General features: G+C 48.2%; 1 protein-coding gene across 22 annotated transcripts in view; it reads right to left on the bottom strand.

Annotated features, from left to right (window-relative positions):
* Nucleotides 1–26,774, bottom strand: part of Osbpl10 (oxysterol binding protein-like 10) — a 255,044-nt gene that overhangs the window by 32,929 nt on the left and 195,341 nt on the right. For 19 of the 22 annotated variants that reach the window (XM_087562464.1, XM_087562465.1, XM_087562466.1 and 16 more), the window contains 1 exon segment: nucleotides 21,893–22,047. In XM_087562464.1, coding sequence (XP_087418590.1) covers nucleotides 21,893–22,047 — 155 coding nt within the window. 22 annotated transcript variants of the gene reach the window in all.

Genomic DNA, 26,774 nt, shown 5'->3' with positions numbered 1-26,774 from the left:
TCCTAGTGCTGCGACCCTTTTAACACAATTCCTCAGGTTGTGGTGAACCCAGACCATAAATTATTTTCATTGCTGCTTTGTAACTAATTTTTTCTAGTTATGAATCATGATGTAAACACCCGTGCTTTCAGATGGTCTTGGGTGAACCCTGTATAACAGGGTCACTTAACCTCGAAGGGGCCTTGACCTACAGATTGAGAACCACTTGTTTAGAAGGACACACATCTACGTGCCGGCGAGTTGGCATAGGGTTAAGTCTCCCTGATTCATTTCTACTCTGTCCAGCACTCATTTCTCTGCAAGATCAGCTCCCACGTCATGATGCAACCTTAACAACAGGTGAGCCCCACAACTGAGCTATGGGGGAGGGGCACCTCAGGCTGCTGACATGCACGGCCCAATGGTCTTTCTTGGGTCTTAATTTCCTGGCCACGTACAGCTTATCAGATATATCAGATGGAGAAGATGGCTGTGATATTAAATCCCGAACACAAAAGGTGATTTCACAAATGCCCCGCCTGAGAAGTAGGCTGGTACGAAATAGTTCAGGAAAGGAAAACTACCCCAAAGGGGCAGGTGCCTCAGAGTTCCCACAGGAACTCTATCACTTAGGATTGGCTCTGTCCTGTGTAACCCTGGGTGCATGGGGCATGGTGCTGTCTCTCTTCAGCCACAGGCAAAATGAGCATGGACTTCTGCCTTGTGTTGGGTGATTCCTTCCAACCCTGCCCACGCAAGTCGCCTTTGTCATTAAGCAGGCACGAGAGACTGGGATTGAAGGCCGGGTGTGTGATTCTTTCAGACGCACTCCTGCCAATTGCTAAATTGCCTGGCTTCACCCACAAATCACGAAGCTACGAGCATGGCCACTACAGTGGGCAGGGCCAGGAGCGGGCGCCATGCAAAGTGGAGGACTAGAGTAACAGCAGAAGCTCTACATGGCGGGGAGGGGAGGAACAATCGGTGTGTGGACACCTCCAATCTCACCCCTGCCATCCAGACTCCTGCATCAGTGACAGCCATGCTGGGTGTGACAGCTTCTGGAATCTCAGCATTCAGGAGGCAGAGGCGGAATATTCAAGTCTGTCCTTAGCTATGCCCTGGGCTATAGGAGAGCCTGGGGAGAAAGGAAGGAAGGACTGACAGAAGGACAGACTAAGCCAGGGCCCATGCTCTTTCTTCTGCAAACACAGAGGTGCGGGCTGGAGCACAGAGGTGCAGTGATTGTCTGTGCTCGTCTGAGTTTTTATTCTTCTAAGGGAAGTGGGATTATCTATTCTGTGCCTGGGACTGCAGACAGATCTCAGCACACAATTCTGCGGGGTCTGACAAATGTTATCACTTTATATGTAAGTCCGTGTCCGTGATACGAGCCATACTGACATCACTGTGGAACCTCGAACTTTTCACCTTGCAAAACCATCTCCAGATCCAGTGCACCGCAGCCTTGCCCCACCCCCGCCAAGCCTTGCAGATCCTGTGTTAGGAAGAGCAGGGGATTCTCGCCTCACACCACAGGCATTGAGGAGCCGAGGATAAAGGCATCCGGCTGTCTAATCCTGGTCCCCTGTAAGAGTGTGACTGAGGTGATAGTCCAAACCTGGTCCCAAGTAACCTTCCAGGACCTGGCTCTGTGCCCCATCCTAAGGCGAGCCAGAAAGAAGCGTTTTCCCATAGGCACACAAGTCAGTAAACTGTTTCTTCAACATTAGGCCAGGTTCTAGAAATTTCACTTGACCTCATAGCAATTGAGGAAAACAATCTTATTAGACAGGGAAGCGTGGGTTGTCTATTCCAGGTGACCAATCTGCTCTGACCTTCTATCCAGGCCTGGCAGGCCCTTCTGCTGGGACTTCCCACCAGACCTTCCCAGTGCAAGGGGAGGGAGGGTGCAAGGAGATACCCAGCAGCCCTCCAACCCACACGATAGTGACGAGATTTACAAGTCACTAAAAGCGGAAGGCATGTACTGTTCTCAGGTCAATGGGGACACAGTCCTGACCAGTGAAACAAGGAAGGATCATAAGGAACCGTTCCTGGAGAACATTCTCCCAGAACATGGTCACCACCAGGAGGGCTGTGTAATACACACTAGGGGTAGCCTGGCCTCAGAGGAGCAAAGTCAAGTGAATGTAAATCCTGCTTCAAGAGGTGGGACCTCCAATGCCTCCTGCAGTAGAGGACTGACCGTGCACCACAGGCACAGGAGACCAAATGCAGGTGACCGTCCATTTCTTAAAGATGGCCGCACTGTAACCAGACGGGTTCCGCGTGTCTTTCCTTCCGTCTTTCCTTCCTCTCCTTTCCGTTCTCTTCCTCCTCCCTTTCTATTTTCCATCTTCTCTCCTTTGCTTTCTTTGTTCTTTGGCTGGTCTGGAACTCACTGTTGTAGTGCAAGCTGGCCTTGAAAACTTTTGGCAAGCCTCCTGCCCTAGTTTCTCATCCATTTTTCCAGAAACATTAACAAACCAAGGAGAAAGCACTGAAGGGGAAATAAACTTCAGAGGAGTGTGTGTGTATGTGCGTGTGTGTGTGTGTGTGTGTGTGTGTGTGTGTGTGTGCGCGCGTGCGTGCATGTTATGAGTCTGTATGTGTTTGTGTATGGTATGTGTGTGGTGTGTGTGTGGTATGTGTATGTGTCTATGTGTGTTGGTGTGTGGTGAGTGTGTCTATGTGTGGTACGTGTGTGTCTGTGTTTGTGTATATGTGTTTGTATGTGTGCCTATGTGTCTGTGTGTGGTATGTGTGTGTCTATATGTATTTGTGTATGGTATGTGTGTGTCTATGTATGGTATATGTGTGTTTGTATGTGGTATGTGTGTGTCTGTGTGTGGTATGTATTTGTGTGTGGTATGTGTGTGGTGTGTGTGTATGTGATGTGTGTGTGTCTGTGTGTGGTATGTGTGTGTGGTGTGTGTGTGTGCCTATATGTGGTATGTGTGTGTGGTGTGTGTGTGTGCCTGTATGTGGTATGTGTGTGGTGTGTGTGTATATGATGTGTGTGTGTGTGTGTGTGTGTGTGTGTGTATGGTGTGTATGTGTGTGGTATCTGTCTGTGTGTGTGTCTATACGTGGTATGTGTGTATGTGGTGTGTATGTGTGGATATGTGGTATGTATGTGTGGGGGTGTGGTATGTGTATGTGCACTTATGTCTGTATGTCTGTGTACTTATGCCTGTACATACACACATGTATGTGCTTACCAGTGCCCATACATCACATATGTCAAGTATCTCACGCTCTCAGTCTCCGCCTCTCTTTATGAGGCAGGGCCTCTCACAGTAAACCTAAAGCTCATTTTACAGGCTGGATGCCCCGCCCCCCCCAGGGAGCCACCCGTCCCTGACTTCCCAGGTTACTAGGGCCCTGAGCTGCCACACTCAGCTCTCTGCCTGCATACTAGAACTCTGAACGCAGGTTCCCAGGCTTATACAAGCACTTTGCCCACTGCGCTGTCTCCAGAGCTCCCTAGCTCCAGGGTTTTGCAGAGCAGGGTAGGGGGAGGGAAAAAAAAGAAAGAAAAGAAAGCAACCTTAAGCAAAACAACCCCAATAATGGCCATCCTGACTCTAAATTCCGACTCCTGTTCAGTGCTGTTTGTCTTGAACGGCAGGCATTTTCTCTGCTTGTAATTCGCATCATCACATGTGTCTGTTTCTCTAGGTCCCAGTGATGAGGATATTCAGAAGGTTTCTCTGCCATTTATTCAAACGTGAACGGAACAAACAATGGAAGAGAGTAATTACAACGATTCATACTTCTGCATGTTACCTCACTGTCATTAAGCCCAAGCGAGGCCTGCAGGTCCTCTGCTTTAAAAGCTGGCCCGGGCCTGTTCTCTGCTGCTTTGCCCTGCTCTCAAACGCTTCGCTCAGTGAAATTTTCAAGGGGAAAATCTGTGAGGCAGCTCTAATTATCCTCACCAACTCCCCTAAAGTGCAGAGAGATGGCTCAGTGGTTAAGAGCACTAGCAGCTCTTCCAGAGGACCTGAGTTCAATTCCCAGCTCATCATGGTAGCTCAAAATGGTCTGTAACTCTGGTTCTAGGGCATCTGGCGCCCCCTTCTGGCCTCCCTAGCACCATGCATACACAGAGTACACAGCCATTCGTGCAAGCAAAACACACACATAATAGAATACTTTTTAAGACAATTAAAGGAATTGTTAGAAAAGATCAACCAGAATGTAACAGACAACCCAATGGGAAAGGGTACAAAGGAGTTCAAAGACAAGCCCTGTGGCCGGAGCTCTGAGACTTGGGGTTCGAGCCCCAGTACTGCCAAATAAATAAATAGACTTTAAAAAGCTAGAAAACGAACAAAGTCAGCGGTTAGTAAAAATGTGAAAGTAGGACTAAAACTTTATTCATAACTATAAAAATATAAGTTAAAAACAAGATACCGTTTCTCCCCTAAAAGGACAGTAATGAAGTTCATTCTTCTGCATTAGTTTTTGGAGGGGATAACATTTTTGTTAGCTGTTTATCTGATGCTTTGTTTTGAACGAGGCTCCAGGCTGATCTCAAACTCCCAGCCATCCTCCTGCCTAAGCCTCCCAGAGGCTTAAACTGCCAAGTCCAACTCTGATACATGTTCTCTGCTGGTTCTCTGGGTGAGGGGCACAGAAGACCTGGCACGGTGGTGGGGAGCATCCTTTTTTTTTTCTTTTTCTTTTTTCTTTTTTTCGGCGCTGAGGACCGAACCCAGGGCCTTGCGCTTGCTAGGCAAGCGCTCTACCACTGAGCTAAATCCCCAGCCCCAGGGAGCATCCTTCTTAACTCAGCACAATCTGCTGTTTACCAAGCTACTGCGTGCGTTACTTGGAGTTTACCTATGTTTGGTTGCCGGAAAGTTTCTCTGTAAAGAAAGAGATGCACAAGGGCAACTTGTGTCGGGAAACGGGACACCTCGACTCTTCTGGCACCTGATTAAATCACTCAGGTTTAATAGAGTGGGAGCCATTTCCACAAGCCAGGAAGTTATGGACCGATAAGAGCTTTGCAGCTTCTCGGATGGCCACAGGCGTCGTGTGGACATGGGAACATAGCTGGAATACACTGTTGGAGGCCATGAAGGGCGGGAAAGCCGGGGATGGTGACACGCAAAATGCCTTTAATCTTAGCACTTGGGAGGTAGAGGCAGGCGCATCCCTAGGATTTCCAGGTAGCCAGGGTGACACGGTAAGACCTTGTTAAAAAGAATTGTTAAAAAACTAAGGAGCCATAGGACATTATCTATAGGGTGAAAAGGCTTTTTAAAGGAACAAATGTTAGTGAGTTGGGTTTCCTGTTTAATCTCCCAGCCCCTCTAGAGGTGAGGCTTGCAACAGTTTTCATCCCTGACTCCCTACAAGTTTCCCCGCTAGAGCTGATTAATGTGGTTAATAGTCCAGGCTAGTCTCCACTCCTCATGTAGCCGTGGATGGCGTTCAATTCCAGACCCTCCTGTCTCCACCTGTGCAGTGTTAGGACGATAGGCCTGTGCCAGCATTCCCGCTGTATAAAGTGCTGGGATCCAATCCAGGGCTTCCTAGATGGGTTAGCTGAGCTCCAGGTCTTGCAAAAGTTTTTAAAAACCCTCCGTTCCCCTGCCAACTGCAGGCAGCTTGAACCGCTGAAGACAGTTAGATTGTATCTAGGTTAACCCTGAGGCGGTCAGAGGGAGGGGCTGTTGAAAGTGGCAAGCAATAGCCACTGAGGGACAACTTTAGAAAGAACTTCACTGTGTAAAAAGAAAGGTAAAACCAAAGCTAGGTTTCTCCTCTTCTTTTCTTCCTCCTCCTCTTCCTCTTCTCCTCCTCCTCTTCTTCCTCTTCCTCCTCTTCCTCCTCCTCTTTTCCTCCTTCTCTTCCTCCTCTTTTCCTCCTTCTCCTCCTCCTTTTCTTCCTCTTCCTCCTCCTCTTCTTTTCTTCCTCTTCCTCTTCCTTCTCCTCCTCCTCTTCCTCTTCCTCCTCTTCTTCTTCTTCTTTCTTCTAGTAGCAAGTCCAGCTGAGCTGAGATGACTGCTTTCCTCGAGGGGAGAAATTTATTGACAGACTCCTTTCTGAGCCAGGGTCAGTCTGGCTGTAACTGGCACCGTATATTAGTGCACTGGTGAACAGGGGCAGCCTTGCACACTGTAAGAGGCTTCGGGTACCCATGCCCCCCAAGCCAGACTGTGGATTTGGGGTTACAAGGCATTGGAGAATCAGAGTTGCAGATGAAAGGGGGGAACTGCGGGTGTAGCTTAGTGGGAGAGCGTTTGCCTAGCATGCAGGAAGCCCTGGGTTCAATCCCCAGCACCGAGTAAGCCAGGCGTGGCAGTGTAGAACTGTCAGGGAGATGAGAAATTCAAAGTCAACTTGGTCAGCATAGTGACCAATCTGAATAGTGGGGAAGGGGGAGGCAGGCCTGCTGAAGCAAGGCAACCAGGCCCTCAAGGCCCATGAAGGGGCCAGAAGCCAAGGGCAAAAGGAAGACTGGAAAAGCCAAGGAGACAGTGTCCATGTAAGTCACTAAAACGTTCATTTCTCTACACTCTGCTTTCTTCAGCCACACCCTCCTAAGACATCAGCCAGGGCTGCACACTTGTGTGGGAGGGGGCGGATCTGCACCGCTCACTGGCCTGGTGGAGGAGGGAGCAGAAATCTTAGAGCTCTTTAGAAAAGCCAGCAAGACAAGGAAAACCAAACACCCTTTATGATGAATGAAAAAACTATGCTGGAGGAACCATGTTGGCATGTTGTTAGTAAATGAATATCAGTATTAACTGTCAATACACCCTAGGATCAATAGAGAGAGAGAGAGAGAGAGAGAGAGAGAGAGAGAGAGAGAGAGAGAGATCTCTGAGAGAGAGACAGACAGACAGACAGACAGACAGAGATTCAGTCGGTCGAGTAATAGTCTTTTATCAGGTTGGTCTGTGAATATGTCTGTGAGGAAGTAGCTTGTCTTAACTGATGTAGGAGGGCCCCAGTCAGCAAGCCAGCAAGCAGTGTCCCTTCATGGTTCGTGCTTTAGGCTGCTGCCTGGAATTCCTGCCCTTCCTGCCCTCCTTCCGTCGTCGGCTGACAAACCCTTTCTTCCCCAGGTTGCTTTCAGTTGACGTGCTTTATCAAAGCAACAGAAAGAAGTTAGGACAGAAGCCCTTTGATGACTCACACCCTGCGAAACAGGTGCTAGGTGGCACTATTTATGCCTGTCAGACTACGGAGCCCCAGAAACCCCAGAATATCAGCCCACTTAATATCCACAAACAGGAATAAGGCAGAGAGGCCAAACAGAAGTTCAGATAAGGTTGGGTTGCTGCTGAGTGGAAATGTGGGATCTCATGATGGAGAATTAGTGCTGTGACCTCTTACCAAGTGCACGCTCACATTCCTAGGCAGGCATGAATGGGTTTGGCCTCAAAGTGCCCGACAATCTCCGCACACAAGAGAGGAGAAAGACACCACCATGCTAATCCCTCACCTAGAAACAACTTAAAGAGACACTTCTCCACCCAAATGCATGTCAGGAGAGAGAGGTAATTAACACTTCCTTCCTACATCTTCGGATATGCAATTATTTTGCTGTCCGCCCCGAATGCCCTATAAAGATGACAAGCGACTTTGTAACACCTTGAAGGGTCCAAATTATATCAAACAGGCTCTGTCCTTTCTACTGTTACCACATAAGTCACCTTAAACTTGATATGTGTCCCATTCTGGCCCCGAACTCCTGATCCTCCTGTCGGGTTTATACAAAGATATACACCACCATTCCAGGCTGTCACATAGGGCCTTATGCCCTATGGGTTGACTGCTTCTTTAAGGAACCATGCTCTCAAAGATTATGAAACGAAGGGCGTTGTGAGGGCTGGTGAGGACTCGGGGGCTAGCTCAGGGGATAAAGGGCTTGCAGCAAAAGAGTGAAGACCGGCGTTTGAATCTCCAGCAGCCACAGAAATGTCGGGCAGCTATGCAGCCACATGCAATTCTAGCCCTTGGAAGGTGGGAAAAGTGGCTGTCCAGATCAGTGAACTCTGGGTTCAACTGAGAGCCTGCCTCAATATATAAGGTAAATTGGCCAAGGAGGACCCCAGATGCCAGTCTATGGCCCTGCACACATACATGGCTGCATGTACACATACATGTACCTGCACACATGCGAACACACACACAGCTGCTGTGAGGCAGGGACTTGAGTTTATGTAACCTCTGCCATATTTGCTCAGAGCCCATGAGAACAACTTCCCTTCACTCCTACAGGATACTAATAACCCTCATTCACCAGCCCTCATAGAATAATGTCCCCTATGGGCAGGCATGTCCCCACAGTGTCCCCACAGGCAGACAGAATAGCCCCTTCACATATTTCCGTCTTTCCTCACACAGCAGTGTGTGAAACTGATTGTCCTAAGAAAGCTATACATCCCCCAAAGGCCTCATTCTGTCTGGATTACAGTGTACTTCTTCTAAAGCCAAGCAAGAGGCTGGTCCTGCGTATTGGGATGCACGCCCAATTGGAAGGCAGGTATCTGTGAAAGCAGGTATCTGGAATCCAAAACACCCTTCCCAAACATAAGGTCATTCCTGTGTTTACCTATTTCCGGGGTGAAACAGCTTTATAATAACAAGTCGAGATTCCAACTGTGATAGAAGCTGGCGCTTTCCTTCCACCATGGGGACTCCAGGGATCAAGCGTAGGTCGTCAGGCTTGATGGTGAGTGCTCTTGCCTGCAGGGTCATCTTCCTGGCCAAATTTGGTATTACCCCTTCTCCCACCCCGTGTGTGTGTGTGTGTGTGTGTGTGTGTGTGTGTGTGTAGAGGCTTGTCTCAGTTGTCGTTCCTCAAGAGCCATCTACCCGATTGAAGCAGAGTCTTACTCTGGAACACTTCAAAGAGGCTGGGGTGACCTACTAGTAAGCCCCAGGCATCCACTTGTCTTCCCCTCTCCAGCTTTGGGGTAACCACCCCCCCCATACACACCTGTCTCTTTTACATGGGTTCTGGGGACCAAACTCAGATCTTCATGTTCGTGTGACCAACAATTTACTATCTGAGCTGTTTCCTCAGCTGAGATTTACTCGTTTTAAAATAACGACAGAAAGCAAATGTGTGCACCTTTCCCGTTCTGTGGGAGGAAGGCGGCTCTGCTGAGGAGGCAGGGAGAGACCTGGGGCTTCATGACGAGGCCCTGCATGGCCGTCAGGGCCCGAGTGACACAGTTCCATTTCCATCCATGTTGAGGAATTCCTTTTCCTTCGGGTAGCTGACTTCTGCATCTTGCCCGTATCAGGGACGAGGCTTTTCGTTAGGCCTTTGAGAGCCAATAAAGAGGAAGAAATGCAGAGGTCGGAGCAGGGGAGGGACGGCTTAGTTGGTAAAGTGCTGACTCTGCAACCCTGAGGACTGAGTAAAAGTCCCAGAACCCATGTTTAAATTAAAAATAAAGTCAGGCATTGAGGTGTGGATTTGCAATCCTAGAGCTGGGGAGGCAGAGACAGGTGGACCCCTGGGGCTCCCTGGAGGGCCAGCCTTGGCTACAAGGCGAGATCAAGGCTAACGAGAGATGCTGTCTCAAAAAAGCAAGGTGAACAGCACCCGAAGAATGACTCCTGAGGCTGTCTTCTGACCTCCACACACACAGATGCTCAAATATATATGAGCACCCATGTGCAGACACACAGAAAGGATGGTGGGCAAACGGCACAGAAGCTGTGAATGGTGAGAAACTGAAGAAAGGACCCAGGGGTGAGGGGCTGGCGTGAATACACATCAGAGAAGGGAGGAGCCCACCTCAGCTCTGGCTATACTACCTGCAGAGAAGATATGGTCCTGAAAGGATGGGGGATAGGATTGGCAATGATGAGAGGATGTGCAAATTCTAAAAAGGAGGCCATGCTGGGGTGACCAAAACGGCACAGCCAGAGAAAGCACTAACTGCCAAGTCTGACAGCCTGAGTTCAATCCCAGAGATCCATGCGGTGGAAGGAGAGAGCAGAGTTCTGCACCTTGTTCTCTGACCCCCATACACAACCTGCGGCACACACCACTGACGTGTGCACACACACAATCGCTACACGGTATTAAAGAGAAGTGACTATTCTGTTCCTATTTCCACATGCTGTGAGCAACACGTGCTAGAACGCAGAAGAGAACCCAGTTCACCCTCACAATTTCACACACAGGTGCACATATGCATGCACACACACATACCACACACACACACACACACATACACACATAAACCACACAGATACACACACACATACCACACACAGACACATTACATACACATACCACACACAGACACACATACACACACATACCACACACACACACACCACATACACACACACACATACACATGTGCACACCCTCTGCTTCCTGCCTATGTGCTCCCAGCTATCTCAGTGCCACAAACCCCGACATTTATAATTGTGATTTAGTACTCAGAGAAGGGCTGCAATGCTACAGAACTCAATTCAAACTGCAAAGCGGGGATGCAGGCCCGCATTGATTGAATCAGACAAAGCCTGCAGTTCAGACGGAAAAACACTTGGCTCCTTTCTCCTGTAATGTTCTTTCCCCGAGATCATAAATTGCCGAGTGCTGACTTTCCATCTTTGAAAAGTGAACGTGACAAGAGCCAGCCTATATATCACTTGGGGAATACTTATTCATCACGGACACACAGAAACATGAGTTACTCAGCTGGTGGGAGGCTCCTCTCAGCTGCCACGACCCGATAGGTCTAGGCCAGCAAGGGTGAGGAGAAAGTGGCGAGGTTGGGGGCCGTACGGAGAGGGTTAGAGTAAGGACACCGAAGAGTAGGAAATGTTGCCTACCACATCGCTACAAACTCTTCAGAGCTTCCCTTCTTGTTCACAGCTGTGTTCCAGGCCACAGGACTGAGGTGGAGACAAAGGGGAGAGCGGAGAAAGGGGGAGACACCATACACAACAGTGGGCAACTGAAAAGCCCTTGTCATTCACCAGCCTTAGAGCGCTTACTCCTCTGGGGACAGCAGCCAGGGGGGCAGAAATTGTTCTCCTCAGTGCCTGGCTTTTCCTGAGGCAACGGCTCACAATGGACAAAATCCAAGGTGTTCCCAGCACTCTGATGGGTGCTTACGTCACAAAGCCACACTGTCCCAAGGGGTAGGGGGCACAGAGAGGTGACACGGCGAACACTCCCCAAAGATACTCTTGACCCAGCACTAAACTCCATCAAGTCCCCCAGATACATGCTGCCAGCCACGGAGCGATTTAGAACCCACCATCATGCTCCGTTCCTCTGGTTAAAGCAATGCCTGGCCAAGAGGGCAGACACCATCTCGGCACACAGAAAGGAAGGAAGGAAGAAGTGAGAGCAGAGAGGAAGGTGAAGCATGAACGGAGAGCAGTCTCCTAAAGCAATAGCGGGGAGCGCAGCCACGTCCATAGGTAAGAGACTCATGCCAATCGACAAGTCCTGCAGGCCTGGGTTTGCTCTATGGGCAAAATGCTCGCCTGGTGTGCGTGAGGGCCTGGGCTCCCGCCCCCAGCACGCTACCGTGGTATTCGATTGTCATCCTACATGAAACAGTAGACTCACAAGTTCAGGGTCAACCTTGGACAAGGTCAGGGCCATCCTTGGCTATACTGTCTTTACTGATCTCCTAATGCTAAAATGCTAAAATGCCTGATTTGTTCCTCAAAACTGATGCAACGCTACCCTTTATTGTTTCTCTTTATATTATTTATGGGGGGGGGTTTGAAAAAAAAATCTCGCTTTTCAGTTCTTGGGTTCGAACCCAGGGCCTTACCCACACTTGGCAAATGCTCCACCCCCAAGCTGTATGCTACTTTTTGCCCTTTATTTTGAGATAGGCTCTCACTAAGTTCTTAGGCTGTCCTTAAACTCATTCTGTAACCCGGACTGGCCCGATGTTCCTGCCTAGGCCTCCTGAGTAGCCAGGATTATGGGCCTACAGACTGGCATTGAGGATGCTTTCAAAGGTTGATTATATATGGACTTTGAAGTGAAGCTCGGAGCCAGAGTACTCAGGTATGTACGAGGCCCTGGACTCAATCCCCAGTCCTACAAAAATAAAGTCTGCAAGCCATTCCCCGACTTACTGAATAGATAACTGAAAGGATAAACTGAGCCCATGCTGGGAGAGAGATCAAGCTCGGGTGAGAGCAGGTGGCAGAGGGGTTGAGTCTCTAAAGAGAGACTCAGTATTCAGAGTTCAGGGGCTGTTGAGAATGGAGACAAGGGATATTGAGTGCCAGGGTCCTTTCCTGCCTTCTCATGGGAGAGGACCAAATGAGCTGCCACACAGAGAAGTCCGCTGGTCTCAGGCTGACAGTGCCCTGTAAACTATAAGACTAAAAAGAAGTCTTAACATTGGCTGCTCGTCTAAAGGACTTGAGTTCAGCTCCCAGCACCCACATGTAACCCCAACTCTAAGAGCTACCCTCTGGCCTCTGTGGACACCTGAATGCTTGTGCACGACCCTGTCCCCATACATACAACCATCAACAAAAGGATAAATGTCTAATAAATAAATTGTAAGGCTGACCCAGGCCAAACCATAAGCTGGTCCACTTTTTACCAAATTCTATTCCCCAATTTCACTTGGGAATACAGGGAAGCCAAAGGTGGCACTGATGAGCCTGGGTGCCCAGCTTCAGTGGGTCAGCTGAGGGCAAGCACTCCGGGTGAGGCTGGTCCTCTCCTTTTCCCCCCAAGGAACCATGGCTCTCTGGGCGGCAGTTGAGAGGCTCCCTGTGGTGACCGAGCACTGCCGAGGAGACACCTGGAAAACCTTGGTGCTGCGGGACTTTATATATACCCTGGTCACCTTCACTTTTTCTCCCTTTTCAGGGGAGAAAACCATAAAGCATTGGTGAATTGGCTAAGAAAAAAAAAAAGGCTGGGGGACCTTTTGATCCCGTCTTATCTATAAAGAGTACTCTAGTTTTGTAATTAACTCCTTTGGTCTAGACATTGGGTGTCTCCTTCAACCGTTCCCTAATTTGATTTATTTACTTTATATGTGTGTTTTGTCAGCATGCATGCCTTGGGCGTACCCAGTACCCACGATGGGCAGAAGATCCCCAGGAACTGGAGTTACAGGTGGTTGATAATCACCACATGGGTGCTGGGGATTGAACCTGGGTCCTCTGTAGGAGCAGCCAGTGCCCTTAGACCGAATCTCCAGTCTTATCTGCTTCCTGCTTCATTGTGGCTGGGCCTTTCTCTGAACGCAGAGCTGTCTGATTCCAGCGTCTACTGACACTGTGGGATGAGGGCTAAGGGATCAGTGTGTCTGTCTGCATTTCAACTGGAGTGTGTTCTTGGAGCCCTCTCCTCTGTAGTCTGTGTAGGCATGGAGTGGACCAAGTTCGTGAGGCTCCTAGGAAGATTGCCCTCGTGCTATCACTGCCTTAAGACATTCATAGTTGTTCTCACATGTTACTTTGCATGTTAGCCGGTTGGTCTGTGTTTCTGACTATTTTATTACATACAGAGATTATTTTATTTTTTGGAGCCCAGGCTGGTCATAAACGTAAGGTGATCGCCCTTCCTCTGCCTCAGCTTAGCTTAACATTGCAATTATTGGAATGTCTACTGAAACATTTTTGTGTGTATGTCTGCACATGTAAGCTTATAAACAAATTTCAACTCTAGTCCTCTTTCTCCTCACACCGTCTCCTAGAGAAACGGGTTAAGGTCCTCACCTTACCCAAGCCTGAATGAGACACAGGGACTGGAATCATGGCAACTGAACCTGAGAAGCCATCTGAGTGTTTTATAAACTTTAATTAAGAACACTTTTGAAACAGGGTCTTACTGGCTGGCCCGGAACTCACTATGTGGACCAGGCTATCAAATTCACAGAGATCCACCTGCCTCTGCTTCCCAAGTGCTGGGATTAAAAGCATGAGCCACCACACCTAGCCCAAGATTGATTTATCTTGTATGTATTCGAGTGGGCCACAGGCATTCGATGGTGCCATTCAGAGATAAGGGGTCAACTTTCCGGAAGACCCGGGATTGAACTCCGGTCATCGGGCTTGACAGCAAGCACCTTTACCCATTGATCCATCTCCCCAGCTCCAGCAGGTAGGCCAGTTTAAAACTCGGGAACACGATTTACAGCACAGCGTGAAAACGGAGGGGCTTAACTTCCCTTTGTCATAAAGATAATTTGGACTTATAGCTTCATAGACATCACAGAGCTATACTTTCTTGCAATATAAACTCCCATACTCTTAAACTTCTTAAAATCTATTAAAATGAAATATCGAGCACACTGAATGTGCTTCACAGAACATTAAAATGTTCTGAACACACCATTAAGGGATATCTGATCTTCTCAAGGAAGTCCTCTAGAGGGACAATAAACATCGCAACTAAAGACTTCAAAGTACACTTAGTGTTTACGTAAAACGGTATTCATTAAGGCACACGATAAAAGTTGGTTAAGTAACAAAAATTTTTATTTGCTACATAAATTTTGGTAAGGATTTTCTTCTAAAACAGATTCTAAAAAGAAATTAAGTTTTTACATTTTCCCTTAGTATTCAAGGGCAATAGAAAACAAGACATAAAAATGCTCTATGCTAATCAAGATGTATGATTTTAAGTACATTTGGGAAAGTAATACAAAGAATCTTTTTATAATTGCTTTGTAACATTTTCTTGATATATGGAGGTTGCCAAGAATACGTTTTCTGAGATACAAGTAACTCAATATATAGTTATACACATAAAATCAAAATGCCTGAAAATGGTATTCATTAAAAATTCTTTTATGATCCAGATGTGATGGGGCACCCCTTTAATCCCAGCACTTGGGAGGCAGAGGCAGGTGGATCTCTGAGAGTTTGATGTCGCCTGATCTACAGAGTGAGTTCAAAGGATAGCCAGTTAGGAGACAGAGACAGAAAAGTCTGAGTCTGATGCCAGCCTGGTCTACCTAGTGCCATGCTACCCAGGTTACCACGGTGAGACCTTATTCTTTTAAAAACTCATTTTATTAGATTGTTGCTTTTCTAGGAACACTTTTATGCTTCTAAGAGCATAAAACATTTAGAGCTGTATTTAATTCATGGGCGTGTGTGTGTGTGTGTGTGTGTGCATGTGTGTGTGTCTGTGCATTTGAGAACAAGCGCCTTCAGAGGCCAGAAAGGGCATCCGATCCCCTGGAGCTGGAGTTACAAGTGCTTGTGAGCTTCCCGATATGAGTACTGGGGATGGAACCCAGGTCCTCTGCAAGAACAGCCACCGAGTTTTCTCCGGCCCCAACATAAGGTTGTATCATTAAAGCTACGATACACATCAAATCATGAGTGGATATGTTTGTCAAAGATCTTTACATCGTGGGGTATTTCCTCTTTGTGATGGGTGCTAACTCTGACCAGCAGCCAGAAGCAGCTGGGTCAGCTTTGGTAGGACTCTGTATGAAAAGGAAAAGGTCGGGGTCATTGACGCTACCAAGAAAAGAGAATCAATTCTCTACAGTGAAAGAGTGAATACATTTTTAAAAAATAATGATTCCCATCAACTTCTGCAATGCTTTTTGCTTGGAAAACTTAAAATGTATATTCGAAGGGTTAAAACTTAAAAAACTTGGCCCAGTATGCGGAGTAAGTTTTGTGTGGTTTCTAACCTTTAGTCCGTAAGAAATAGACTTATATTCTGACAGAGTTAAGAGGGCCTGCTTCTTTTTTTTTTTTTTTTTTTTTTTTGGTTCTTTTTTTCGGAGCTGGGGACCGAACCCAGGGCCTTGCACTTCCTAGGTAAGCGCTCTACCACTGAGCTAAATCCCCAGCCCCGAGGGCCTGCTTCTGATGTTGAAGTTGTTAATCAACAGTAATTAAGTCCTGGTAGATAGCATCTTATTATAAAATGTCACATCTATATGCGTGGTGTATGGGCCTATGTGTGGCATGTGGTCTGTGGGCCTGTATGTGTTGTGTGTTAGGTGGTGTGTGATCCCGTATGTGGTCTGTGTGCAGAAGGTATCAGGTGTCCCCATTACACTCCACCCTATTCCTTTGAGGCAGGGTCTCTCCCTAAAACTACTGTGATGTCTCTCAGCTGGGCTGGCAGCCAACAGGCTCCAGAGCCTCTGTGTTCTTCCCTCACCCATCACTGGGCTAAAGGTGTGCCTTGCTATGACAGAGCTGGGATTCAAACTCAGTTCTTCATGTAGCAAGGGCTCTTAACCGCTAAGCTATGTCTCTAGAACCAGACTCTCACTTTCATTGATTTACTATGATCTTGCGCATATGTTGGTGCGGGCGCAGGAGCTGGGGTCAGAGAGAAAGGTCCATGGTCACCTTTTCTCTTCCGCCATTGGTTCGGAGAGTCACACTCTGGTCACCAGCTTTTGCAGGAAGCGCCTTTCCCTGCTGAGCCACCTTACTGACCCTGAGCTCAATAGTTAACGTTGCTAATATGTAGGGTAAGAAAAAAATCTTATGATTTATATAGTACCACCTGCCCACCTGGCATGGATATGCTATAACGAGTCCCACACGAGCATCAGTGTGGAAATGTCACTGGGAAGTTGGCTCTTTTTTTTCCCATTAATGATTTTCAGATCTGTTAACCAACCAGATAATTCTGTGCATCAACGGCAGTCTTCATGCTGCCAAATGACTGAGACAAAAAGACATGGAGACAAAGGCCCTCATATCCTGTGCTTTTCACTGCTGCTCAGTGCTTAGGACTGGAACCAAGAGCTGTAATCTGTCTGCGGTGGAGACGTGGGTTTATACAAACCAAAGCCACTCAGTTGGCAGAAGGGGATGAGGAAACGTATTGCTTACGCATGAAGTACAAGCTTAATAATGGTTGTTTAAAACATGGCGTCGGAATATTCAAACCCCAAAGGCTTGGTTTTATTTACCTTTCTGTTCCTTATCCAAAACCTAAATTTCAAAAAGTGGAGAGATGATTTAATCACCACAACTTCTGGGGATGGTTTTCTAAAGAGACAGGTGCCCTTCCTTCCCCTCGGCCAGATTATCATCTACACAATGGACCCCAAGGAACTGGAATCCCTCCCAAAAGTCTGTGGGAAGGGAGAGGCTGAAGTCTGGTGGCAGCCAGGAGTACCCTGCCACATGCAGGAGATTTCACACAGTTCTGGAAACACACGGTAGGACCACCTTGCAGAACCGACTAGAGCTGAGACGATGAAGGGGCCCTTCAGGCGTTGCTCTGTAAGTAACCCCAGTAAAACCCAGTTCATTAAATTCCCGGATGGAATCACTTCCGCCATCTGTCCCTGTCTGGGCGTACAGCTGTCTCGTTCCATCCACCCAGGGAAAACTAAGCCACAGACAGAGCAAAGGCAAAGTGCCCCAGCATCTCCCGCCCGTCCTAAAATGTAAGTTTCTAGATTCAGGGGGCAGAATAAAACCTTCTACGAACTAAATCTGAATTTCAAATAGGGTTACAAAACATAAAGCCAGGACGCTGCCTCAGTTCACTATGGAAGCTTGCTTAATTCTAGCATTTAATTCTAGCATATCCATTCTCGCCCCGGCAGAACACCGGATTCCACGTCAGAACCCACCACACTCCCTTCTAGAGCTTGGGTTTGACACATGCCCTTCCTTTGAGCTTTGGTTCTGCTGGGAAGCAGGCAAACTAAACTTGAAAATACATGTGTGGGTCAGCACAATGGCTTGGGGGGTAATAAGGGTGCTTGTCGCAAAGCCTAATGCCCTGAGTTCGAATCCCTGGACCCATATGGCAGTACAAGAGATCTGACCACCGCAAACCATCCTCTTACCTTTACACACAGCCTGTGTCCCCTCTCCCCCCAACATACACTAAATAAATGTAAAAAAAGAAAATGCATCTGTTTTCTCCATATCTAAGTTGTTTTACGGTGAGCCAGAAACCGGTTAAGGAGACAGGCATGTGTTTGCATCCTACTTATGGCTCTGGAAGACAGAATGGATGACCAAAGCCATAATCAAGACGATGTCTTCCCTTAAGCTAACGCACAATAGCTACAATCCTTAAACAGTGTTCTGGAGCGTGGCATGTGTTCCTGCGTGCACACACACACAGGAGGACACCAGAGACTGGTGTTGGGTGTCCTCCCCTGGTGTTGTCCACCTCATTTTTTTTTGAGTCAGTCTCTCACTGGACCTTGGGCACACGCATGTTACACAGGCTGGCCAGCGAACCCCAGGGGTCCCCCTCCAGTCTCCAACCTCCCAGCACTGGAAATACAGATGTGCACCACCATGCCAGCTTTCACACGGGTGCTGGGGACTCAAACTCAGGTCCTCGTGCTTGAGTGACCACCACATTACCAAGTGAATCATCTCCCCAGCCGCTTAAATTAGTTCTTCAACGAGGACCACTCACGGAAGTGCTCTATACCAACACAGACAAGGAGCCAAAGGCGCGTCCAGCCTTGAGAAACTCCCCTTCACTCCTCCTGCGGTTGGTTTCTCCTTGTATAGGAAGAGGCAGTGGCCACACTGTGCTTCATCAGACTGGAGAACTATTAGGTGGGCCTTGCTAGCTGCTTCGACTAGAAAGTGGGGGGACGGGAGGGAAGAATGTTGATCCAAAAAGAAAACTATTTTCCAGACACTGGCCATTTGGATTTTGAGGATTATCTGCCAGGGCTGTCACTAGGAAAAACGAGGGAGCCTTTACAAGAGAACTTTGATTCTCCTCTCTCTAAAAGCCATCACCACACCACCCCACCACCACAAGTCTCGATTCGAGGGGGTCACATGACTGTGTTGTACATCGATCTTACAAAAGGATGAAGGCAACAGGACAGTCAGAAATCAACAGCTCGTTCACATTAATGGTCAGATCTTTTCTTTTTCAGATGATTTTTTTAAGCTGAACTTAGTATTTATTTGTATATGTATATAATGTGGGATGTGTCACAGGTGAGGCACGTACAAGATAGAATAAGCTTGTCTTTGGCCAAGAAGGAAGGATGGGCAGGAGAAAAGTTTGAGGGAAGGGGAGGAGACTGGAGGGACTGCAGGAACGGAAAGGAGAGGAGGAAGAGACAGGAGACTGCAGAGAAGTCACAAAGAGACAACATGGAGGCCACTCTGTGTGTTTACAGGTTGTTATGAATGTTCTTAAGGGACGGGTGTGTACCGGGCTTTGTATGTTTAGGTGGGCAATCATATCTTACCAATTGGACCAGAGGTTATTGTGTTGTGTGGCCTTTCATGTGGAGAATTGAATTTAGGAGAGTGTGTGGGACACCCTGGAGTTGGGATGTATGTTTCTGGCATGGAAACCTGCCTTGGGAACTGGATGGGTAGAGAGAGCTCAGAGAGAGGCCTTCGGCAGTGTGGTATGGGATGGCGCACAGCGGGTGAGAGGCTTTGCTGACTGAGATTATCTACCAGATGTCTTGAGGCACTGCAGTGACAGATCAGTGGGGGATAAAAGACAGTTTTTTATTTATTATATTTTTACAACAATTTACAACAATATATTTACAATATGTATATATGTATGTATGTATGTATATGTATGTATGTATGTATTTAATTGCACGGCTGGCGAGATGGCTCCACACACTGCTCCTCAGAGGACCAGCATTCAGGCCCCAGCATCCACGTCAGGGGACTCACAACTACCTGTAACTCCGGCTCCAAGGGGATCGGACACCCTCTGCTGGCGTCCTCAGGCACACGCACTCGTGAGAGCCTACTCACACACACATATACACCCTTTATTTCATTTTTCAAAAATGCTGTCCGTTCCATGTGGAGGTCGGGGTACAACTTGGAAGAGTTGGTTCTCTCCGTTCATCTGGTCCTGGGATGAACTCAGGCCGTCAGGCTCGGTGGTAGACATCCCACCAGCCTCAGGAGCAGGAACAAAGCGTACTATCTTCTGTCCGTGCTACTGATGGGTGGCGTAAAGCGGCCTACAACCTTAAGTAAAAACACCAGGCCGGCCTCTACCTTTAGAGGGCAGGGGACACGGCTACCTGGGAAAGGAAGAACAAACATACAGGGGACCCATACGACAAAAATGGATGCCCCAGACCTCCCTGGGATTTACTAGGCTCTAGTCTCTGAGAACCTGAGGATGCAGCTGGGAATGAGAATACAAAAGCAAAGGATCATGGGAACGGAAGGGTGACTCACTGGTTGCCGACAACCCAGACGACCCAAGGTAAACCCCTGAGACCCACATGGTGGAAGGAAGGAAATAACCCCTCTCGCGTGCAGTGCAGCATTCGCACACGTGTGTGCTCACACACACGACCTCTCTCGCACACAGTGAATGAAGGTAACTTTTTTTTTTTTTAACTACAAAAGTCAGTTTTAAAATGGTCGCCAAGGGACTAATAACTCTACCCTTCTGACTTCCCTTCGGAGTAAAGCTTTGGGTGCATACTGTGGTGCGACACAGCCCTAAGCACCCAGTTCTCTGGGAGAATGGAGGGTATTGCATGTGTGTTACGTATGTATCTCTTAATTCATTGTTTTGTGTAACACTGTGAGCATGTGGAGGTCCAAGGACGACAACTGTGGAGCTAACCCTCTCTCGCCTTTACCTACATGGTTCAGGGATTGGGCTCAAACTGTCAGCCCGGCATGGAAAGTAATTTTATCCATCTTCACAGCTAATTAACATACCCTTTATCTCTCTGAGACAGGGTCTCATGTAGCCCAGGCTAGTCCAGAACTTGCTATGTAGCCAAGGTTAACCCTCGAGCTTTTGCTCCGCCTGCCTCTGCCTCCCAAATATTGGGGCTACAGGTGTGCACCACCGTGGCCAGCCCGTTGTGTTTAAAAAGAGCTTTTGTAGTTATTCACCCACCCTCAAATACCAGTCCACCCGGTCTCCTGAAGGACACGGGGCTCCCAATACAGTCACCAGCACAGGTTGTAGCCCGCAACGTCAGCTGCATGTCTGCCTCAGCCTGAAACTCCTTGCGGCGTCACAGGCCAAAGTTCACATCCCTACTCCCTCCAAACCCTGCTCAGGCACCTGGAAGAAGTGGCTGAGACATCCATTAGCAGAGGGCTCCTCCTCTGCAAAATCCACACCACTAAATCACTGCCACAGGGTATCAGATGCTGATGCTCGGACAGGAACAGTTCACCATGCCACCCTGTGGAGAACACTGCCCCAGGACTTTTGCCCCTTTTAAGTGAATACTGCAAGTCTTCAACAGTTTTCAGGCTAAAATTATTTCGATGGAGATTAAGAACTATTCCTAGTGGTTAAAACTGGCCTTAGCCTGACTCAAGGTGTCATCTCAAGAGAATGCGTGCGCACACCGAACTATAACCTATACATATGTGTGCCATTCTTGACACAAAACAAATTTGGCGAGAGGGACACAGCTCCTTCCAGTGGCCACTCAGAAGCAGAATTAGGGACGAGAGCTGTGGTGGGCAGGCAGGATCTGGCAGGTGGCCAACGTCTGCGGGGGACGTTGTCCCTGCTGCATACAACGCCAAATGAGGACATCTCATCCCTGGCCTGCTGGACGCATGCAGGAGTCAAGCTTGTGAGGCAGGAGCTTGGACAGCATGAACCATATGGAGAAGCCATAATTCAGGGCAGCAGCACGATATACAACTGCTCCCACTATGCCAATAGGCACGTTTAGACACTTTTAGGGTCTGTTAGAATTTCTCTCTTCCACTTTAAGTTAAAATGAGGCTCATTTCAATCAAAACCGGAGGCTCCTCACCGGTAGAATGGCAACTGGCTCCGGGCAGCTGCCAGACAGAAGGACAAGGGGGAGCTCCAGGCAGGCAGGGAGCTGAGTTTTGTCTCTCCAAGGGATTCTTGCTATTGATACCATGCCTCCTCTTAAAGCAGGGAGCAGGCTATAAATGAACTCACTCGCTTCCTAAACAAGTACTAACACAAGCAGTGGGTGTGCTGGGAAAGGCCTCTGCTTACCTCTGGCTCCGGCTGTGAGCTGTGCTCCTCTTCGGCTGAGTTCGGTAGAATCGCCCAGGTTATGTTGGCACTGGCTGAGGGCAGAGAGCCAAGGGTCCCATTTTTCAGTTGGTCTGTGGACTGTGACGTGGGCCCATGCCATCCCAGGATGGACTCTGAAATAAAGAGCTAAAGTGACGCTAGATAGTCTCCAAAGAGCCTGCGAAATATCCAACCTGGTCATGTGGGGGGCACACACGGCGGGGTCTGTTTCTAAGGAGGTACCTGACTGCATTTAAGAGGCATTTTCCTTACAGCATCAGGACCAGGGTCATCACAGACTGGGAAGAAACAGTTGTCAAGTATCTTTCTCACTTTGACTTTGTCCTCTTTGTGGCCTCTCAGGGGACCTGAAGCTTACCAAGTTCAGCTTGGCCGACTGAATGAGCACCAGGAATCCACCTGCCTCCACCTCCTCCGGGCTGGTATTACAGATACACACCACAGCACCCACCCGGCTCTTTGTGTGCGTGTCTGGCTCAGACCCCGGCCCTCACGCCACACTGGCAAGCACTTTACCAGAGTCACCTCCGAACAGTTCTACCGACGCCAGATAGTGACAGTGACTTTTGACCTGCAAAAATAATTTATACTACTTCACAGTAAAGACCGAGTCACGTGATCAGATATAAGCTGCCCGAAATGTGGTCTGTTGTTTGCTATTCACACTTCAGGAAAGATGCTCACAGGGTGGGCACACACAGCTGCTCCTGTTGCCAGATGTGGCCAGCTGCGGTGGATATTAAGAAGGCCCATCCTGCAGGGCCGATATGCCTGGTCCATTCTAGCAAGAAATAATTCTTACAAGTAGCAGCCTGCTAAGCCCAAAGCATTTTTCTGATCTTCCTTCTCATGGGGGTGGGGGAGAGTTTCTCCTCCAATATGATTTTACGGTATATTATCTACTACTACTACTACTACCACCACCACCACCACCACCACCACCACCACCACCACCACCACCACCATCATGAGCTTATTAATGGGAATAATTACAGGTGAATTTCTTTTTTTTTTTTTTTTTTTGGTTCTTTTTTTCGGAGCTGGGGACCGAACCCAGGGCCTTGCGCTTCCCAGGCAAGCGCTCTACCACTGAGCTAAATCCCCAACCCCTACAGGTGAATTTCTTATATTTTGGGTTGTGAGCCTAGCCTTTAATGGCTGAGCCGTCTCTCCAGCCCCAAAGGCGGATTTCTTTACCCCAATCTGGCAAGGTGGATAAATGGGTCTTCCGGCCTAGAGATTCACAGTTCCCCACCTGTGAGAAGGGGTACACGATGGGAGGGAAGATAGGCTGGGGGAGGGGCTCACTCATCCTTCGGGTCTCAGGTGTTCAATTCTCAAAGAAATCCTGCCTGCCGGTGTCCTTTCTGAACTTGCTTGGAGGAAAGTCTGGTAGTGGACGAAAGCTTTAGCATCGGGGAGGATCTGATTGGTGGACATAAGATAGCAGCAAAAATGTGTGTGTGTGTGTGTGTGTGTGTGTGTGTGTGTGTGTGTGTGTGTGTGAGTGAGAGAGAGAGAGAGACAGAGAGAGAGAGAGACAGAGAGAGAGACACAGAGAGAATGTGTATGTGGGTGTGCATGTGCATATGTGTATATGTGTATATGTGTGTGTACATGAGTGTATGTGTATGTGAGTATATGTGTGTATGTGTATTATGTGTGTGTAAGTATGTGTGTGTGTATATGTGTATTGTATAAGTGTATATGTGCATATATGGGAGTTGCTGAGTGTAGGATTATCCAACCAAGCACACTTGTATGTCAATATTTCTCTTCTCAGTGCCATGCTCCATACATGCATACGTAGGAGACTACATAACTTTGCTGCTTGGGCCCCAACTGTAGTAAAATGTAAACCTCGAGGCCTTCTCAGCCCGAGAGCTGGCGGGTTTCCCCTCCTCTCCTGTATGTTCCGGATGTGTTCAATTACCACCTCAGAGCTGTGTTCATTACCACCTCAGAGCCTTTGCACTTCTATCCCTTCCTCCCAGATGCTGCTGCCCTAGACCTCTTCTGGGGAGGGTGACTTAGGTCAGCTAAGCACCACTCGCTCAGAGCTCCCGTGGAGCCCCTAATGTGAGGGGCAACACAAAGTCATGGGGAGCCACACTGCAGCTTACTGTATCACAGGACCACTGCTGTCAGGGTTCAGCCAGGGCATGCATAGGACCCACTGCCGTCTGGGCTCACCCCGGGCACACAGAGGACCCACTGCTGTGTGTGTTCACCCCAGGCACACAGAGGACCCACTGCTGTCTGGGCTCACCCCGGGCACACAAAGGACCCACTGCTGTCTGGGCTCACCCCGGGCACACAGAGGACCCACTGCTGTCTGGGCTCACCCCGGGCACACAGAGGACCCACTGCTGTGTGTGTTCACCCCAGGCACACAGAGGACCCACTGCTGTCTGGGCTCACCCCGGGCACACAGAGGACCCACTGCTGTCTGGGCTCAGCCAGGGTACACACTGGAGTCTTGTCCCCTCTTTCTTCTCTGGAATGCCAGCTTCTGGGAGGTGGAGACAGCACTGTCCTTGCTCCCAGCTGTTCCCAGCACCTAGACTGTGATTGGGCAGAGTACATACTTGGCTTCATATGTGTTGGTTGAGAAATGAGCGTTAGAAGTCATTCAGAGAGGTAAATTTCACCTGAGTAACTTTCACAGCCTCTCAAAATTCATACAGGCCAGAGAAGGGTGGGAAGGGCAATCCCGGTTGCTAGGGCCTGGGAGTCGGTGTGAGGCATGAGGGTTAGGGCTCAGCAACGGAGCTTTGGTTTTGCAAGATGAGAGCATTGGGGGGTCAGTTCACAGCAATGCAATACAGTAACACTGTTAACTATCAATAACGCTGTTAACTCAAAAACCAGGGTCAGCCATGCTGTTTGGTTGCTTACAGTGCTTGTCTGGTGTGCAGGAAGCCCCAGATTCAATTCCTAGCACCACAGAACCCAGGCATGGTAGTCCACTGCTGTGGTCCCAGACCTCAGGATGGAGTAGGAAGGAGGGCCAGAAGCTTAAGGCCATCCTTGGCTATATGATGAGTTTGAATCCATGCTGAGCTACATGAGACCCTGTCGTAAAAAGAGAACAAATGGGGCTGGAGAGGTGGCTCGGCAGTTAAGAGCACTGGCTGCTCTTGCAAAGGACCTGGGTTCAATTCCAGCACCTACATGGTGGCTCCCAACCATCTGTAACCCCAGAGGCTACAACGCCATCTTCTGACTTCCATGGACACCACGGATGTGTGTGATTTCCACACATACATGCAGGGAAAATGCTCATGTGCACAAACCTTTTTCAAAGATGAGTTCATATGTGAATGAATAAATAAATATGACAGAGTGTGGAGAAAGTCAGTCCGTGGTTTAGTCTCACTTGCCTAGTCCCCTCCCCCACCCCCACCCCCGCTGAATCCTGTTTGCAGGGATTCAATGTTTGCATCCCCAGGCTATTCAGATTTTGGTGTCTTAACCTCTAATCTAACGAGATCTGAGAATTTTCTAGAAGTAATTGGAGTTGAATGGGATCATCAGCGAGGACCTTCATCCAACAGAATCAGTGTCTTAAAAAAAGACCAGAGCTTTCACTGCACAAGCACAGCAGGTGGACGCTCATGGTGGTGGTGGGGGAGGGTGGTGGGGGAGGGCGGTGCTCATCAGTGGGGAAAGGGAACCCCCACCAGCTGGAGCCTGGCTTGGATGCCTAGCCTCCTGCACTGCCAGATATACTCATCTGTTGATTCAGCCTTGGCAACTGCAGCACAAGCTGACTGAGGTCCTTTCTATGTAAAATTTTAATATTCTGTTCATTGTTAGTTTTGCATTAATTTCATCTCCAAATATGGCATGTTAAAGCATCGCTTATCACAGTTCCTGAGATGTTTTTACATTAATGATTGCACACACACCTGCAGTTCTGTATGTGTGTGCACATATATATACACACATACACAAGTGTGCACTCCCACATGTACTATGATGGTCAGAAGACAATTTACAGGGTTTGGTTCTCTCTTTCTACCATGTGGGTCCCAGGGACCAAATCAGGCAATCTGGCTTGGCAGAACATTTACCAGTGAGCCACCCCAGAGCCTAATTCCTGAGATTTGGGGCACTCAAATTCTTCACTCAGGGTTGTTGTCTTATTGGTTTTACCTGGTCTCTGGACTAATGATAATTTTTCTAAACATAATTAAATATCTCACATCAAAGTCAGAATGATTGAACTAACCATTGACATGTAGAGAAATATACTACTATGAAGGGTGCCAACGGAAAAGTGCTTGCTAACAAGTGTAAAGTCCTGAGTTCAATACCCAGCACGGTCACATGGATATAACATACCACAGGAATAGCCACACATGGCAGTGCCAAAAATAGTCCATGTCTAGTGATCAGAGAGCTCAAGTGTGCCCAGTCTGCCTCACTAACGATTCAATACACATGTGTAGTCTGGCTTTGGTTAAGTAGAAAAATAAAGGTTTAAAAGGCTTGTTAAAAACAAAACAAAAACATACACAACACAAACTACCTTTGTGGCTTATGGTTTCTCCAAAAACTCGAAGGCAGGGTAAGAGGAATGCGGTTTTTGTAGGAAAAACAAAAAACAAAACAATGTGGATCAAAAAGTATCAGAGATTCTGCAGGCCAGCAGAGAAAGAGCAGACTGCTTTTTTCCTTCTCTCTTTCTTTTCCCTTTCCTGAGGCCAGGCTGGTTTTAAACTCGCAATCCTCCTGTCTCCCAAGTGGGGGAACCCAGGCGTGTGCCACGGTACCTGGCTCCACACGCAGTTTTAAAGACAGAAGTTTGGCTGAGATGCCTTAGTCAGCCCCGTGT

The sequence above is a fragment of the Rattus norvegicus genome, chromosome 8 (genome assembly GCF_021556685.1).
Source record: "Rattus norvegicus strain SHRSP/BbbUtx chromosome 8, alternate assembly SHRSP_T2T, whole genome shotgun sequence".
Taxonomy (NCBI): Eukaryota; Metazoa; Chordata; class Mammalia; order Rodentia; family Muridae; genus Rattus; species Rattus norvegicus.
Note: the sequence above shows the minus strand (reverse complement) of the source record. Positions and strands in the feature narration are given on the sequence as shown.